The 19,181-nt window shown below is 47.2% G+C and overlaps 1 protein-coding gene across 1 annotated transcript in view; it reads left to right on the forward strand.

Annotated features, from left to right (window-relative positions):
* Nucleotides 1-19,181, forward strand: part of NOS1 (nitric oxide synthase 1) — a 191,901-nt gene that overhangs the window by 141,617 nt on the left and 31,103 nt on the right. Inside the window, exons 9-18 of the mRNA XM_040251626.1 lie at nt 961-1,100; nt 4,046-4,220; nt 7,183-7,284; nt 9,341-9,535; nt 10,126-10,211; nt 12,465-12,609; nt 13,789-13,893; nt 14,435-14,493; nt 15,875-15,976; nt 18,490-18,606. Of these exons, the coding sequence (XP_040107560.1) occupies nt 961-1,100; nt 4,046-4,220; nt 7,183-7,284; nt 9,341-9,535; nt 10,126-10,211; nt 12,465-12,609; nt 13,789-13,893; nt 14,435-14,493; nt 15,875-15,976; nt 18,490-18,606 (1,226 nt within the window). The remainder of the gene's footprint in view (nt 1-960; nt 1,101-4,045; nt 4,221-7,182; nt 7,285-9,340; nt 9,536-10,125; nt 10,212-12,464; nt 12,610-13,788; nt 13,894-14,434; nt 14,494-15,874; nt 15,977-18,489; nt 18,607-19,181) is intronic.

The raw sequence follows: 19,181 nt of genomic DNA on the forward strand, positions 1-19,181 counted from the left end.
GGGTTGGGAAGATCTCCCAGAGAAGGAAATGGCAATGCACTTCAGTATTCTTGCCTGGGAAATGCCATGGACAGAGGAGCCTGGTGGGCTACAGTCCATGAGGTCACAGAAGAGTCATTCACAACTTAGTGACTGAACCACACCACGTGTGTGTGTGTGTGTGTGCGCACACGCACGCTTGTGTGCACATGCTCATTCAGTCATGTCTGACTCTTTTGTCTCCTGCATTGGCATGTGGATTCTTTACCACTGTGCCCCTATTAAAATATTAATATTATAGTGTATAGTTATATATGCTATCAATATTACATAATATTTCTATATCATTAATATTTTATATAAATATTAATAATATAATGTTGAAATTAATAACTATTTAATTAAATATTATTGAAATTTAAACTGTTTCAAATGAATATATTATTTAAATTTATCTTTGTCTGGTTTTGCTTTAGGGTTTTGGGGTGTTTTTTTTAATACGTTTTAAAATGTGTCTGCTGGAAATTTTTAAATTACTTACATGGCTGGCTTTATATTTCAATGGATAGCTGCTCTAACAGGTGCATTTTTCTGTGGTCATTCTGAGAGATCTGTCCTCATCCAATCTGGTACATTTTCTTCGTGTCTTTGCACTCAGGGCACGGAGTGCAGATACTTCCAATGCAAGTGTCAGTTCAACCCTTGCTCCGGGAGTTCCCAGAGGTCAGGGAAGGCCCAGAAAACATCACCAAGTCGGGGGCCGGAGGACGGGTTTGTCTTCTGTCCTGTGGAACCACGGGAAGTTGTACTAGTTACGTGATGATATCAGGGAGAACTTCATGTAGGAGGTGGCGTGGCCCGGAGCCTCCAGAGGAAGGGGCCGCTGAGGGGCGGGCCCTGGGCCCTCTGCCCCTCCCCGCACCCCTGTTGCCCCTGGAGGGCCTGGGGCTCAGTGGTCTGACCTGGTGGCTCTGCTTGCAGATCTGCATACAGCAGGGCTGGAAACCCCCACGAAGCCGCTTCGATGTCCTGCCGCTCCTGCTCCAGGCGAACGGCAACGACCCAGAGCTCTTCCAGATCCCTCCAGAGTTGGTACTGGAAGTCCCCATCAGGCACCCCAAGTAAGAGGGCCTGGCGTGGGGAGGGTGAGGGAAGGGGAGTGGTTTATCCAGTGTCCCCCTCCTGTCTCTCCAGCCCAGACAGAGGCTAAAAGGGGGTCTTGGTTCCTATCCTTACCATGGGGCCAAGGCAAAGCAGGTTCCCTCGAGATCAGTAATTCCTCCTTTAGCAGCTGCTGCTGCTGCTGCTGCTGCTAAGTCACTTCAGTTGTGTCTGACTCTGTGTGACCCTAGACGGCAGCCCACCAGGCTCCCCCGTCCCTGGGATTCTCCAGGCAAGAACACTGGAGTGGGTTGCCATTTCCTTCTCCAATGCATGAAAGTGGAAAGTGAAAACTGAAAGTGAAGTCGCTTAGTCGCGTCCGACTCTTAGAGACCCCATGGACTGCAGCCCACCAGGCTCCTCCGTCCATGGGATTTTCCAGGCAAGAGTACTTGAGTGGGGTGCCATTGCCTTCTCCACTGAAGGACCATCATATTTTCTGAATCAAAATTCCCCTCCTTATAAGTCAGATAGAGAAAGACAAATACTATATGATATCACTTAGTCATAGAACCTAAAAAATACAACAAGCTAGTGTATATAACAAAAAAGAAGGAGATAGAGAATACAGGTATACAGAACATAGAGAATACAGATAGAATAAACTAGGGGTCCCAGTGGGGAGATGGAATAGGTGAGGGGCAATAAAGGGATAGGGGATAAAGAGGTAAAAACCATTATGGATAAAATAAATAAGCTACAAGAATATACTCTACAACATAGGGAATATAGCCAGTGCTTTGTGCTGAGTCACTCAGTCTGTCCAACTCTTTGTGACCCCATGGACTGTAGCCCACCAGGCTCCTCTGTCCATGGGATTCTCCAGGCAAGAATACTGGAGTGGGTTGCCATGCCCTCCTCCAGGGGATCTTCCCTACCAGGGGTTGAACCCAGGTCTCCCACATTGCAGGCAGATTCTTTACTGTCTGAGCCACCAGGGAAGCCCCAATATAGCCAGTATTTTACAACATTCCATTCCTATAAATGGAATATAACCTTTAAAAATTGTGAGTCACTATATTGTACACCTTACATATTATAGTGATTATATATGTCTTTCACTATATTGTACACATTACATATTATAATATATAATAATATATATTGACTATACTTCAGTTCTTTAAAAATTTCCCTCTTTACTCCACTTCTTTTAAGCCATCAACCTGGACCTATCCATTTTCCAACACTAAGGGCCGAAATTGGAGAAGGGAATGGCAACCCACTCCAGTGTTCTTGCCTAGAGAATCTCATGGACAGAGTAGCCTGGTGGTCTATAGTCCATGGGGTCACAAAGAGTCAGACATGACTGAAGCGATCAACACGCACACACACACACACAAAGGGCAAAAGAGCAGAAGCGCTTCCTGTATTGTTATGGGTGCGAATTTTAAATAGAGGGAACCATTAAAAACTCTATGTGACCTGATGCAGCTCAAGTTCAAAAGTAGTTTGGAGTTGGGATGGGGCTGTGAGGGCTGAGGCTAGCAACACAAATAAAATTTACACTTTTTGAGAGTAAAAGAACTCCACAATAAGACCTGGCCTCAGGAGCAAAATTGATGGAGGAAGCACCAAAAATAATCAACCATCAAATTAATAGTATTTTAATGTAGTTTAAAAAAATCAAGATTAGCTTTTTAAATCCATGATGCATAATGTATCAGAATTCTCAAACAAGGACCAGTTCAGGGCTGAGATTAGGGTAAGCAACTGACGTAAAGTATACAAGTGCAGAGTGGGATCCTGTCTTTATGTAAAGCTTTGACGTTTTGCTCATCATGGCGGTTTTGTGTTAATTTTTTTTGAGACACTGAATTAATTTAGAATATTTGATCTTGATTACTGGGTTTGCTGGTGCTCCTCAATTTTGCGCCCACAGCCAGTGCCTTACTTGCCCCATCCTGGTCCAGGTCCTGGAGATGGAGCAAGTGTCCTAAGGCTCCAAACACTGCCAGGTATCTAGGATCTCAACCAGCTTCAGTGGTGAAACTTGGCCTTCATTCATTCATTCACTTGTCATTCAAAACTGTTTATTATTCCCACTCTGGGTCATGCATTGTGCAGGCCTTCGTCACTGACTTGGTCCCCACCTCTGTGGTGCTTTCAATTTCAAAGAGGAGATTGGTTACCCAAATAAACCACTTAATTCCAATCGAGTGTTGCAAAATAATGTTATGGTACCTAGAGGCGTAAAGCTGCCTGACCCAACCCAGACTGGGCATCAGAGAAGGCTTCCAGAGTAAGCAGCATTTTAGCTGAGAATGAAAGTGTAAGAGCTGGACAGACACAAAGCGAAAAGAGCAGAAAGGAACTGCCATGCAAAGGCCCTGAGGTCAGAAGGAACTCAGCGGCTCTATTTTTAAAATGGATAACCAACAAGGACCTCCTGAGTAGCATAGGGAACTCTGCTCAATGTTATGTGGCAGCCTGGATGGGAGGGGAGTTTGGGGGAGAATGGATACCTGTAAATGTATGGCTGAGTCTCTTCACTGTTCACCTGAAATTATCACAACATTGTTAATTGGCTATACCCTAATACAAAACAAAAAGTTAATTTAAAAAAAAGAAAAAGGAACTCAGAGATGCTCACTTTCTCCTGAATTCACCTTCCAGGTGAGTTTAGGGGATAAATAGCAGCCCTTGGCAGTGGTTCCCAGGCCTGGATATCCATGCAGATCACCTGGGAAATAAGTGAAAGTGAATATTCTCAGGCCTCTGATGTGGATGGCAGTGTGATTCCACAGGTCAGACGTGAGCCCAGGAATCAGGTTCCAAAGAAGTAAGCCCCAGTCAGTTGCGGGCATTTCGGCATCCCCAGGCTAAGGAGATCCCGCCCACGTGTCTTTCCCTGAGGCTCCCGCCCCACATCCCACAGTGAGCTGGGCTATGTTGCTCTCCACAGGTTCGAGTGGTTCAAGGATCTGGGACTGAAGTGGTACGGCCTCCCTGCTGTGTCCAACATGCTCCTGGAGATCGGCGGCCTGGAGTTCAGCGCCTGTCCCTTCAGCGGCTGGTACATGGGCACAGAGATTGGCGTCCGCGACTACTGCGACAGCTCCCGATACAACATCCTGGAGGTGAAGCCCCTCCCGGGCCATCCTGACGGGGAATGCATGGGGTGGAGGGCGTGGGCTCAGTGGTCCTTCCCCACAGCTGAGCTCTGGGGCTCAGAAACTGGAAGAGGTTAACACAGAACCTGCAGCTATAAGGAAGCCCCTGGCCTTTCTGAAGGCTTCCGTGGCATTAAGAGTACGTGTGCTATATGCTGAGTGCCACTCCAAGCGCTTTGGAGATTACTGTATGCTCATTTGATCTTCATCACATCCTCTGGGTGTGAAAATGCCCCCTTCACAGGTGAGGAAACTGAGGCCTTTTGGCGGATTAACATGACAAGTTCAGAGTCACACAGCTAGGGAGTGGCAGAGCTGGGGTGTGAACCCAGGCTGGTATTATGACCCAAGTTCATTACCATTTTACTGCCCTGCCTGTCAAGGTCAAACCTGGTTAGAAGCTTTGGGAAGGGGCATGAACTTGGGGCATTTTTGGTCTCTTTTCTGAAACAACAAGGAGGGAGGGTTGGCAGTGATTTTTCCCACTATGTGCATTTCTCAGTGGAGGGTCTGACTCCCCACCCCCCATTCCCCTTCTACCCCCACCCTGGGCTGAGTCATCTTCATCCACTGAACATTGCTGGGGCGGACTGCTCCCTGGAGCTCCGCTTTGCTGAATGTGTCAGCAGCGCTGTGGTTTTGTCAGCAAATGCTGTTTCTAACAACAGTCTGCTGTGGTTGGCCTTATTTCAGAAGAAAACACTGAGAAACAGAGAAGTTAAGCACTGAGCCTCTGTCACACAGTAAACAAAGCAGAGAGCAAAGTTTGCATCCAGAGTCAAGCTTTAGGTTTTTAGTGTTAAAAACCATGGACATTCACCTGCGTGGACCTTGAGGGCATTATGCTGATGAGATAAATCAGACATAAAAAGACAGATACTGGGTGATCTCACTTCTATATGGAATCTAAAAAAAGCCACACTCCATAAAACAGAGAGGAGAGTGGTGGTTACCAGGGGCTGTAAGAGGGGCGCGGGGAGGGTGGTTGGCAGGGGGAGGCAGCAGGAGAACTGGGAAAGATGTTTGTTGATGTGTACAGACTGACAACTTGCAGATAAGTCCTGGAGATCTAATGCACAGGTAGTTATTATAGTCAATAATGATACTGTGTTATGAATTTCACAGTTGCAGAGAAACTATATCTTAATCTCACCACAAAAAAAGAAATGGTAATTATGTGACTGGATAGAGGTGTTAAGTCACCCTACAGCAGTAATTATACTGCAACATATAAATGTTATCAAACCAATACCTCTGACACTTGATCTATACAAACTCCTGACAGGAAAGGAAAAAACAGTTCTAGGCAATTTCCAGAGATGTGGCTCAAGTCATGTTTGGGGATTTTTTTAAGTCATATATGTTTGACTTAATACATATGACTTAAAAGAAGTCATTAGATGACACTGCAACTAATTTCTATTGTTTTAACCAAAATAATGTGGTAGAAATAACAATAGCAGCATGACTGATTGTACACACTCTCTTTTATAAAATAACTCGTTTTGTATGTATTTATGTAAAGCAGCCAATTTCTTACTCTTTGCATTTGTGTCACCGCTAAAAGACCCCAAACAGAACCTAACGCCCCATTCTCCAAAGAGTAAATTAATGCCTGCTTTCATGACTCAGGTTCACATTTGGATTGCAAAAAGTAGTCACTGGGTAACTTAAATGAGACTGACTCCCGCCCCAGCCTTCCGACTCTAACTGCCATCATGCACAAATGTTGACAGCTGGGCCTGCGAAGCAATTTACTCAAACTTGAGAAATTGTCACATTCTAGCCCCATAATGAGACCTAGGTTCCCACAAATGATTAGAATTGACAGAGGAAGTGAGAAGCCAGGCTCTAATTAATGGATTTGCTGTTGGGTCTTCCCTGCTCCTGACATCAGCTCCTACTGGAGCTGGAGCCGTAACTTAAATGTCAGGGGTTGTTTTTGCCAAGCAGTTTTGCCAAAGGAGTCGGCTGACTGGGGAGCCGCTCCCAGGTCTTGGGTGTTACTCAGCTGCCTGGCTCCAGCTATGAGGCCAACTGGCTCTGCAGGCTGCAAGCAAGTCTGTGCAGCAGTCTGAACCTCAGTTTCCTCATCTGTCAAATGGAGTCGACAGGTGTCTCCATAAACTCAAAATACTCATGATCTAGATTCCAAGTAGTCGCCGCTCCGGAGATGAAACGGAATCGGTGGAGAGCTTTCCCCAATAGAAAGTAGTGATGATAAGAAAGAAAAAGAAGAATTTTTTTAAAAAGATAGAAAGCAACTGCTATCACTCCCAGACCCACATAGCTCCTTAAAGCCCTTCAAAGACTCTCCTTATCATATTTGAAATAAAATCCTGACCACTTTGCACACCCTGCATAATCCAGTCCTGCATCTCTCTTTTTCATCAGAGTCCTGCGTCCCCTTGACTCCCTACCATTCAAATACATTGACCTTCTTTTTGTATCTCAACACCAGCCTGATCCCACCCCAGGGTCTTTGCACATACTGTTCTTTCTGCCTAGAACATTTCCTCCCAAGATTTTCAAATGTCTTGCTTCTTCTCATCATTTGGATCTCATGTGTGTGCCACCTTTGCAGTGGTCCTTCAGTAACTATCCTGGTTCAATTCATCCTGCCCCTATATCCCTCTTTCTCCTAGTTCCTTGCCTTATTTTCTTCCTAGGAATTGACACTCATCACTGTATTATTTTCTGTCTCTCCCCGCTCTAGAAGGTAAGCTCAGTAACCAAAGGGCCAGTCAAGTCCCTCTAGTTTCCTGCCACCAGTATGTCCTCAATAAAAAAAAAAAAGTTTAGTGAATTAGTCTGCATATGAGTTCATTAATTAATGAAGAATTTAATTGGTGATGCTAGCCCAGTCCCTCTTTAGTCTAAAACCCAGAGGTAGCCCAGCCTGTGAGTCTGTGTTTCCTTCCCCTTTCAGGATGTGGCCAAGAAGATGAACTTGGACATGAGGAAGACATCCTCTCTGTGGAAGGACCAGGCACTGGTGGAGATCAATATCGCGGTTCTGTACAGCTTCCAGGTAGCACCAGGACACGCCTCCCAGCTGCCAAGCAGCAAAAGGCGAACTAAAACTTTGCAGAGTCTTAGGGCAGAAAATCAAGGGTCCAGCTCCCAGGAACCTTGTTTGCAGGGCTCTGCTCATAAGTGAGGTGTCCTTCCCATCATGTATGCCTGACTCTCCATCAGGGAACTTGGGAGGAGGGGGACCATTTGAGGGAGAGACAAAAAGATAGAGGGCTTGTGACTTGTTGCTTGATTTTTTTAGAATTGAAATGGTAAACATCCTCTGTGTCTTGACCTCTTAGACACTCAGACTTTCACATAGCAGAGACAAATATTCATCATCATGATCAGAGGCATATAGGCCCCCCAGTGCATGTGGCTCCGTGGTAAATGCTAAAATATACATAGTTGAGTTGTTGTTTAGTTGCTAAGTCATGTCTGACTCTCTGAAACCTCATGGACTGTAGCCCACCAGGCTCCTTTGCCCATGGGATTCTCCAGGCAAGAATACTGGAGTGGGTTGTCATTTTCTTCTCCAGGGGATCTTCCTGACCCAGGGATCAAACCTGTGTCTCCTGCATTGGCAGGTGGATTCTTTGCCACTGAGCCACCAGGGAAGCCCATTTTATATATATATATATAGTATGATGGTTTTAAAAATTATCAGCTAGGAAATCCCCTGGTGGTCTAGTGGTTAGGACTCCCAGCTTCCACTGCAGGGGCCCCAGGCTCAGTCCCTGGTCAGGGAACTGAGATCCTGCATATGCCATGCAGCACAGCCAGTAAAAGATTCTCTGCTAAACCATGACCCTTTAGAGAGCAAAGTGGAGGCACCACTAATAATTGTGGTGGGATTCTCCTGGGCAAAGCAGGAGACCCATCGAATCGAGGTCACTTCCTATAGTGAGACCAGCTCTGTCTTCTAGGATGCATACGTGGGAGGCACCCACAGGCAGTAGAAGGAGCATATCAAGTCATATAAAGATCTGAATATGAACCATAGGTCCCCATGTCAGGAACAGGGAGACTGGGCAAACTGGGAGATGTATATCCCAGGGGAGAAACCAGGTGAGATGGGGTTGAAGGGGCAAGAAGCCCCCTCCCTTCACTCTTGACCATGGAGGAGTGAAGTTTGGGGAGTTGTTGAAAATGAAGGCAGATGCTCTGGGGGTCTGGTGGACTGGTGTGAAGGTTGGCGAGCCAGAGACAGCAGAGATGTGAGAGGACACATATACTGTGTGTAAAACGGGTAGTTAGTGGGAACTTGCTGTCAAGCACAGGGAGCTCAGCTCCGTGCTTTGTGATGACCTAGAGGGGGAGGATGGGGAGGAAGGGAGGCTCAGGAGGGAGGGGCTCTATGTATACGAATGGCTGATTCACTTTGCTGTACAGCAGAAACTAACACAACATTGTAAGTAATTATACTCCAATTTTAAAAAAAGGATTTTGTGTCACTTTCACAAATGGAGAACCAGTATCATTTGCCATAAACAGAAGAGAATGGTAAATTTAAATAAATATATAAACAAATACACACAAGGGAAACAGCACAAAGTTGTCAGATTCTAGTTGCCTGAGTTTCCTCTCTTGTTTAAAAAAAAAAATGGAGGGAGGAAGGAGAGAGGAATATTGGCAAGAAAAATGTTAAAAATGAGTTAGCATCAAATAGAGTCTTTCTGGGCTTCCCTGGTGGCTCAGACAGTAAAGAATCCGCCTGCAATGAGAGAGATCTGGGGTCGATCCCTGGGTTGGGAAGATCCCCTGGAGAAGAGAAAGGCTACCCACTCCTGTATTCTTGCCTGGAGAATCCCCAAGGACAGAAGAGCCTGGTGGGCTGCAGTCCATGGGGTCACAAAGAGTCAGACACAACTGAGTGACTAAGCACAGCAAAGTCTTTCTCCTGGATATGATCAGGATAAAAAAAAAAAAAAAAAACACACAGAGAATCACTTTACACTGCCTAGAATCATCCCCAGGACCAGCCTTCGGGAAACATGCTCTGGGGGTGAGGGAGCCTGAAACAGCCCGGCTCGTCTTTCCTCCTGACTCCCCAGTGTCCTCTCCTCTCACAGAGTGACAAGGTGACCATCGTCGACCACCACTCCGCCACCGAGTCCTTCATTAAGCACATGGAGAACGAGTACCGCTGCCGGGGGGGCTGCCCCGCTGACTGGGTGTGGATCGTGCCCCCCATGTCCGGCAGTATCACCCCCGTCTTCCACCAGGAGATGCTCAACTACCGGCTCACACCCTCCTTCGAATACCAGGTCCTGCCCCTCTCTGCCTCTTTGGTCCTAAATCTTCAGTAGCCAGTGTGCGTGTTACAACTAGAGCAGGGGTCCCCAGACTCCGGGATTGAATGTCCGGTGAGCTGAGGTGGAGCTGATGTAATAATAATAGAAATAAAGTGCGCAGTGAATGGAGTGTGCTTGAATCATCCCCAAACCATCCCCTGCCCACCCGGGTCTGTGGGAGAATTGCCTTCTACAAAACTGGTGCCCAAAAGGCTGGGGTCTGCTGGCTTAGAGCACACCTCAGTTCAGACTTGCGTTTCAGACTCTCAGTGCGGCCATCAGATTGGACAATACAGCTCGAGCTGAAAGACGAATGAAACGGAAACAAATAGTCAGGGGTCATGAGTCAGAGAGGTTCTGAGTGGGAAGGTCTAGCAGGACAGTGCAGGGAGGCTGGGCCAGCCGCTCTGCCAGGTTCCCTGGGGTCACCACCAGCAGACTCACCCCCTTCGAGGGCTAAGGGTTGGGCGTGGCCGGGCAGCCAGAAGCCTCCAGGGATCCTGGGCATCTCCCAAGGGGAACCAGTCTCCCTCACTATAGTGACCATGCTCCTCTCTCCCCAGCCTGACCCTTGGAACACCCATGTCTGGAAAGGCACCAACGGGACCCCCACAAAGCGGCGAGCCATCGGCTTCAAGAAGCTGGCAGAGTAAGTCTCCTAAAGCTGGAGGGGGGTGGATGGATGTGTCCCCAAATTCAGAAAGCCCCAGAAAAGAAGGCTAGGAGGATGCTGTGCCTCTGTCTCTTGTGTGACGTGACTTCTCCATTGTCTCCAACATTCCTGTCCCTCCTTTGCCCCAGATCTGGGATGTAAACATTGCCATGACCCTTCTCCTTCCCAACCTCTCTTCCCACCCACAGGTTCCCAAATTCTTGTCCTGGAGGCAGTGTTGTGTTGATAAATCAGCTCTCCTAATGATGATTGTGGCCACAGTAATAATAACATTAATAGATGTAACATTTGTATTCCTGCTATAGCCAGTTTCAAGCTCCCAACAGGAAGTCACTGAAGCCAGAGTCAGGAGGAGCTGGGATGAGCTGGCTCCAGCACGCCACTGCCTAGAGTGGTGCTCATCAGGGCTGAATCTCATCTCGCTCATTCAGTTCACTCATCTGGCCAACAAAAATGGATACTCAGTGCCAGGCACTGTGCTGGGCCCCAGAGATGCCATGACAAGCCTAATAACGTGATCCTGCCCGCATGAAGCTCACAGCCACCCTCGAGGAAGGGGTCATGGAAGCCTAATATAGACGCCACTGCGTCTGAGAGGTCAAAGGGGGCTTGCTTCAGGAGATGCCAATTGAGTTAATGAATGAAATTAATAAGATTTCACTGAGAACAGGAGGGAGGGGAGAGGATTAGGGACCAAGGCTACTGAAGAGTCATTGACCTGAAGAACCTGTGGTCAGCCAGGGACAAGTGGGGTGGGGCTGACTGAGATGCTTAAATGGGAATGCCTGCCTTCTGTCTAAAGACAGAGAACTCCCTGATCCACTCCTCACAGACCCCTTATTTGAAGCTCACTTTTTGGCAGAGGAGCTATTGTGCACCAAGCTACTCATTCACTTTCCTCAGCCGCTCGTTTCTAGAACTCTCTGTTCTCTACAGGTGACTGGTAGATCTTGCAGGGACTGAAACCTAGGTCCTGGCTCCACCCGTATGGCCCACGGGATCTCCCCTTCCCTCCCTCCCCCATCTCCTTCTGCCTAACAGTTATCTTCCAGCCAAGCTGGACCACATTAGCAGCCATCCCTTCTCTAACGAGAGCATCACCAGTTCTCGGGCATAGCAGCCTTTGGCTTCAGTTCCGTTCAACCTGTCTCTGAGGGAAGAAGGGAGGGAAAAATCTAAAGCATTAATTGCACTATTAAGTTTGAGGTAGAAACAATGGGAGTTAATTACAGATGCTTTTTTCTGCTCCGATTATTCAAAGGGAACCCTCCAGGTGCCTTTTATTCTTTTCTGTTTCTCCCTCTTAACTCTCAGGCAGAGTGGGTGGTTTCCTTGAGTCTAAAAAATGATGAATTTACCACCAATAATCCCCGGGTGGGGGTAAATTAGCAATTTATATACTCAAAGAGATTCCTACTTTGAACAGGGATGCTTCTTGGAAGGTGAACCCAGGCATTCCTGAGCCTCTGGCCCACCTGCCAAGCCTACACCCTCATAGATGGGAAGGAAGAAAACATTATTTCTTGACTCTCCATTTAACCAGAAAGAGCCCCGACTTGACATTTAAGCTCCCCGGGGCTTTGGTGGTAGCAGCAGGTTTAAAATCCATTCCTGCTCCTGATAGATACTTAGTGCCTATTAAGAATCACCCTGTGCAAAACCCTGGATGTGCATGGCTGACTACACCAGACCTGGTCCTTCTTTTGTGGAGTTATAAACCTCTGAAATCCCCTCAAGTTCAATGCCTGTTCATTTATTAGTGATTCGTTTTCTCTCTCCGTCTCTCTCACACACACATAAGAATGGAAGCCCCGTGACAGCCATTTCTCTGTTTTTCCATTCCTATAACAATGCCTGGCACATAGCTAGGCCTCAGCAAAACACCTGATGAATAGCCAAATGAGTGAGTGAATGAATGAATGGTCATCTTTGGGGGCAATGCTTGGCAAACCAAGGTTCTCACGGCTGAGATCAATCCATCAAGTAACAAACTAGCAAAGCTCACAACCCATGTTAGCTCATGACTAGTTGCTCTGGAGGGACTTAAGAAAGGAATCAATATGGCGCCTCAACTCACACTTTGAGTATCCCTGATGCCATCAGAGACGAGGAGAGTATGTTCCCTCCTGTTGTATCTCGTGGATCGTGGTTCTTGCCCCCAAGTCCCAGCCTGACACCCTCCCTCCCTTCTACATTTCCCGTCTTTCTCTCAACCCTCTTCCCCCACAGAGCAGTCAAGTTCTCAGCCAAACTGATGGGGCAGGCTATGGCCAAGAGGGTCAAGGCTACCATCCTTTATGCCACAGAGACGGGCAAGTCGCAGGCTTATGCCAAAACCCTGTGTGAGATCTTCAAACATGCCTTTGATGCCAAGGTGGGTAGCAGGCGGTTCCCATGCTCTTTGGGCCCTCCTGGTGAAGCTGGGGAGGGGACAGAGGAAGTCAGCAGAGAAGAACCCTTTGAGAGTGGGTAGCAGCCCATCTAGAGACGCCCATCAGCCCACCTGCACATATTTCAAGGGACAGTGATGCTTCTCTCCCCGTGAACTCTCCAGGAGTTCAGGAATCATAACCCCCAGTTCTAGACCAAAATGTTAGAGAGTTTCTGAAAAAACAAATCTGGAAGTCAGTCTGGGAAGCCCCGCATTTCATACAATTCAGTGGGTTTCTTTGCTGCAGGAATTCTCAGAGCCTTTACTCTGCACATGTGTGTTACCATCTCCAAAAGAGGAAAGGAGAGAAAATAAATGTATCCCAAAGATGTTTGCTTATGGCTCACTTATTTTTAAAGCACATCTAAGGAGACACTGTTTTCCTAGGATCTACTTTGAGAAATGGTACCCAAGGAATTCTAAGAGATAGGGCAAAGCAGTCTTTACAGTGGGCTTCCCAGGTGGTGCTCATGGTTTAAAAAACAAAAAACAACAACAACAAAAAAACCTGCCTACCAGTGCAGGACTTAAGAGACATAGGTTTGATCCTTGGGTCGGAAGATCCCCTGGAGGAGGGCATGGTAACCTACTCCACTATTCTTGCCTGGAGAATCCCTGGGTTAGAGGAGCCTGGTGGGCTACAGTCCATAGGGTTGTAAACAGTTATAGGGTGAAGCGACTTAGCACACAGATGTGTTTGGCCCAGGTCCTCCTCACTGCTGAATGGAGGATTGGAAAGGGACCTGAGCACACAGTTAGTCAGATCCAGCTGGGCCACTCCCAGCCTACATGTGGTCAAGAAGACTCCAGCATCCATTGGTTGTAAGAAGCCCAGGAGTCCCAGTCAAGATCCGTCTCTACTGGCAGTCAATGCATTTGCCCCAGACTCTCTGTGGTCCTTCAGGCCAAAGGCAGCCCATACTACCAACAAGGTTTTAGTTCTACCCACTTGAGCCCATTGAAACAGAGGCACCCAGAACCTTTGGATCTCTGTCCTAAGGAGATGGCTCAAGATAACTCCTCTTCTTCCTCTCTTCTCTTCCCCCATCACCTTTTCTCTCTGACCCCTTCTCTCTCCTCATCACCTTCTCCCTTCTTCTCCCGTCTCGTTCTCCCACCTAGGTGATGTCCATGGAAGAATATGACATTGTACACCTGGAACATGAAACTCTGGTCCTGGTGGTTACCAGCACCTTTGGCAATGGAGACCCCCCTGAGAATGGGGAGGTGAGATGAGCTCCTATTCTGGCACCTGTTTCCACCTGCAGAGAAGAGGGGCAGCAGTGACACCTGCCCTGCTCTTCAGTAGCAGATCCTCCCAGAGTCTCAAAGCCAGTGACCTCGATTTGGGTCCAGGTTGTGCCAAGACTGGACAACTCCAAGTCCTCAGTCTGCTGGCGTCCGCTGACCAGCCGAGCCCTCCTGAAAATGTTGTCACCTGAGCTCACTACTTTGGAATGGATGCTCCAGTCAAGTGCTTGGTGTCCCCTGCTCCAGACTGAGAGAAGCAGGGACAATATTTTGTAGAAAACCATCACAAAGGGAATTTGCATGCTGAGGTGGGGGCGGGGGGCATCCACACTTATAGCCCTTTATAAACAGTCCTCTTCCACTCACACCACTGCTGCCTGGCCCGAGCCCCTGACACTCTGGCCCCCAGGCATCAGGCTCCTCTTTTGCCAGTCGGGACCCCCAGACCCTCTGCCCAAACCCATTCCCAATTTAATCATATCTGCCTCACATCCTGCTTGTGTCTTTCGACCTCCAGAAATTTGGCTGTGCTTTGATGGAAATGAGGAACCCTAACTCTGTGCACGAGGAAAGGAAGTAAGTAAACGACCCACCAGTGTCCCCTGACACTCTGTGGGGGAAACCAAAAGTTGTCTCTTGGCATCTGGGATTCAGCTCTGAGCTCTGGATACTTTTGTGACCTGAAGTCCATCTGTGACTTATTTTAGCCAGTGGGTGTCTGTGGCATTCTGGTCTTTAATCACCTTACAGCCCTGTGCCTCAGTTTCTTTTTCCATCAAGTTGGGTTTATTCTACCTGCGTGAACTTTCTAATTTGTAAGAATCAAGGTAAAAAATAGATATCAGCATCCTGTGAGAAGCTGTGCACGTGTGCTTGGTCATGTCCAACTCTGCAGCCCAACGGACGGTAGCCTGCCAGGTTCCTCCAAGGGATTTCCCAGGCAAGAATACTGGAGTGGATTGCCATTTCCTCTCCAGAGGATCTTCCTGACCCCCGGGATGGAACCCAGATCTCCTGCATTGCAGGCAGGGGCTTTAGTGCTTGTGCCATCAGGGACGCCCCGTGAGAAGTTGAATGCCATGTAAATATAGTTCTTATTACTCCACCCTTTGGAAGCTTACATTCAGAATCAGTGAGCTTCTTTCCCTAGAACTTTTCCATCTGATGTTCATGGTGGAGTTGCATGCACTAACGTGGAGGCTGACTTCAAACAAGATACCTCCTAAGGCCAAAAAAAAAAATGCCTGAGGCCAAAAGATGTTACTGGTAAAACTGCACCTAACATGGGGTTGGGTTCTACAGATATTTCATAAGGTGACAAACACTCGTAACCAAAATTACCCTTGAAAAGCCCTTAAATCCCCTCAAAGCAGAGAACATATAACCTGTGAGTAATAAGCTGCCTTTCTTTGAGAGCATCACACGTGGTGTTGCCTCCACCATGGAGCAGGTCTTAAGCTGAGGACTGGATGTCATCGCTGGCTGGCATTTTATTTGTCGTTTATTTTGTTTGTTTTTTTTTTAATGTGGACTGTTTTTAAAGTCTTTATAGAATTTGCTACAGTACTGCTTCTGTTTCATGTTTTGGTTTTTTGGCCAAAAGGCACGTGAGATCTTGGCTCCCTGACCAAGAATCGAGCCTGCACCCTTGCGTGTGGAGGTGTAGTCTTAACCACTGGACTGCCAGGGAATTCCCTGACTGGCGTTCAGAGGCTGTGTTCTGCAGAATATCCCTCTTTGTTCTCTTTCAGCCAAGCACACGTTGCCAAACTTGCCTATATCCCATACCCAGGGGATAGCTGAGTCCCTGGTGGTCAGCCCTCCTGATTTTAAGACCAGCATCTTATTCCTCACCCTCTCTGCCTCTCTCCTCCCCACCCGATCCTGGTGGCCTTCAGCAGGTCCCCCTCACCCCTCCTCCAGGGAGAGATAGGGCACCATCCATTCTCCCCTCTAGGTACCCGGAACCCTTGCGTTTCTTTCCCCGTAAAGGGCCTCCCCTCTCCCGTGGTGACACGGAAGTCCACGGTCTGGCTGCAGTTCGTGACAGCCAGCGCAGGTAGAGCATCTGTATGTGCACGTGTGTGTGTGTGTGTGCTCACATGCACGTGTAGGATACACCTGTGTGATTGCGTTTGCACGGCGTTCATGTGCGTGCGTGAATGGTGTAAGCGCTCGCGCGCATGGCGATGAGTATGTACGTGCGCATGCCCAGTGCTGCAGCATCGAAGGCCACGCCCCGGTCTCAAGGAAACCCGAGTTCTAACGCAGGCCATGCCACTAACACGCCGAGTCGCCTTGAGCTTGTTACTTGACCTCTCTGGGCTTCTCCGTCTTTCTCACCTTCCAAATAGGGAGAAACTATCTCTGCCCCAACCATCTCTGGGAGCTGGTGCAGGGATCGAAGGATGATAACAAAGAGGAACACATTTGGAAAAGCCTCAAACCTCATACAAATACATGTGCTGATATTTTTACCCCACAACCATCAACCCTACCTCCCACACTAACAACACAGCCACCCCCTGATATGTTACAGGACTTATTTGGAGATGTGACTCAATGTGAGACTATTTTAGGGCAGAAAATACACTTACATATATTTAGAACTTTCCTGATGCTGGAGCAAAAACTTTGAAGAACATCCAGCTTAGAAACCCTGCTGCCAGAATGCGCAATTTCTTTTTTTGTCTTTTGCACTCAGATTTGTGTGTTGAGTTTTTGTGTTTTGGGTTTTGATTTGAGGGTTTTATGGAAGTCTTTTGTTGTTGTTGTTTGGGGGTTTGTTTTGTTTTGTTGGTCTTGGAGGTTTATTGGTTTGGTTTGGTTTTTGCCTTATCTGAGAACAGAACTTACCACTTTTAGAAGAAAACTGGGAAACCGTTTTTGTTTTTTTTTTTAATTTTGAGGCTCCTGAGCCTCCGATGCCGAGGTTTGAGTCCCAGTGGCATTTTTCTCCTTCTTTGAAACAATGTCATAAGAAATCCAATCTCTTTCCAGGCTGTGTCTGAACATTTTTCATGTTTATTTGAAATGAGAAATGTGAAAGACCCTTGAAATGTCTAAAGATGATAGCTTTATTGAAAAAGAATGTTGTAGTGGTTACCAGTGGAGAGAGGGAAGGGGTAAAATAGGGGTAGAGGATTAAGAGGTACAAGCTATTATGTGTAAAATAAGCTGCAATGTTGTATTGTATAACACAGGGAGTGTAGTCAATATTTTATAATAACTATAAATGGAGCTGTTGTTTAGTCACCAAATGGTGTTGACCTCTTTTTTGACCCTGTAGACTGTAGCCCACCAGGCTCCTGTGTCCATGGGCTTTCCTAAGCAAGAATACTGGAGTGGGTTGTCATTTCCTTCTCCAGAGAATCTTCCTGACCTAGGGATTGAACCGCGTATGTTGGATTGGTAGGCGAATTCTTTACCACTGAGGCACCAGGGAAGCTCATAAATGGAGTATAACCTTTAAAAATTGTGAATCACTATATTGTACACCTGTAACTTATATAATACTGTATATCCACTATACTTCAATTTTTTTGAATAGGAAAAAGAAGAGAGAATATTGAGTGAGACAGTCCTGCACTGCCCAATAAGCCTTTCTATGAGCACGTAAATGTTCTATACCTATGTCGTCCTGTACAGCAGCCACTGGCCGCATATGGCTGTTAAGCCCTTGACATGAGTTTAGTGCACATGGGGAGCAGAATGTTTCATCGTATCCAATCTGAATGAATTTAAATAGTCACACACAACCCATGGCTACTGTAGCAGACAGCAGAAATGTAATTCTTTCATGGTTACTATAGCAGACAGCAGGAGTGTAATTCTTCACTAGTCAGTGTGAGGTTTGGGGACCAATGGCATCTCCTGGGAACTTCTCAGAAATGCAGCACCATAGGCCCTACCCTGGACCTACTGAGTCAGGATCTGCATCTTAACAAGATCCCAGAATGATTCTTGTCCTGGATAACATGTGGGAAGTAAGGAAACATGGTCTAATGGGTTAAGGAATGGACAATTAATGTGGTCTAAATCTTTTCAGTTTTAATATTTTTTAATTGAAGTATAGTGGATTTACAATGTTGTATTAATTTCTGCTGTACAGCAAAGTGATTCAGTTATATATAATCATTCTTTTTTAAATTTTCTTTCCCATTATGGCTTATCATAGGCTATTGAATATAGTTCCCTGTGCTGTACCATAGGACCTCGTTGTTTATCCTTTCTCTGTGTGAAAGCTTACCCCTGCCCACCTCACCCTCCCATTCCATCCCTCTGCCACCCCCTCCACCTCGGCACCCACCAGGCTGTTGTCTGTGTGTCCAGGATTCTGTTTCTGCTGAAACCTTTGCAATACGCACAGCATCAGATGATGTCTAGGTGTCCATGTGGTGGGCGAGGGTGAGTTGATATCTTCTAGTCAAGGCCATGGATGTGTTATGATCTCACTCAACACTCAAGGGAAGGTCCTAGAACCAGGACTGGTAATAGAGCCAGCCACGGGGGTGCTGACCCCAGGACGGGGGCTCTGAACCAGAGTTCACAGACTCTCTTTCATCTTGGCAGGAGCTACAAGGTGCGTTTCAACAGCGTTTCCTCGTACTCTGACTCCCGCAAATCATCGGGTGATGGGCCAGACCTCAGAGACAACTTTGAGAGCACTGGACCCCTGGCCAACGTGAGGTGAGAGAGGTGCCTGGGGCATCAGGGATGATGAAGGCTCCTGGGGAGCTGGACAGAGTAACAAAGTGGGCTCTCTGTTTGGGGAGGGGTCTCCCTTCCGTGTCCGTTCATCCCTTGAATAACCAGCTGCACTCTCGCTGTTTGGGGATGTCCCCCTGCTTCATTAAAGCACATTACCTGGACCCCCTCCTATGACCTCTTCCAAAATCACACTCCTTCAGAGCCCCCATCACCTCTTTGCATGAATTTCATATCATTTGTGCTAAAGGATGCTAATCCCCCAGATGTAACTCAGCAAGTTCCCTTCATAAGTGCTATGACACCTTATATATTAGAAGCTTCTGGGGACACCCCACCGTGACCCAGTGGTTCCCAACCTTGGGTGCTCCTCAGAATCACTTGGAAATGTTTACAGTGTACAGATGCCTGAGCCCCACCTCCGGAGACTTTGGTATAGTTGGGTCTAAACTTGGACCCAGGGTTTGCTCGTTTTTTATTATTCAGTTTCCCTAATTGCCTCCAGTGTACAGTCAGATTCAAAAAATATTGTCACGACTCCTTGTTTCCCAAAGCAT

The sequence above is a fragment of the Oryx dammah genome, unplaced genomic scaffold (genome assembly GCF_014754425.2).
Source record: "Oryx dammah isolate SB20612 unplaced genomic scaffold, SCBI_Odam_1.1 HiC_scaffold_12, whole genome shotgun sequence".
Lineage (NCBI taxonomy): Eukaryota > Metazoa > Chordata > Mammalia > Artiodactyla > Bovidae > Oryx > Oryx dammah.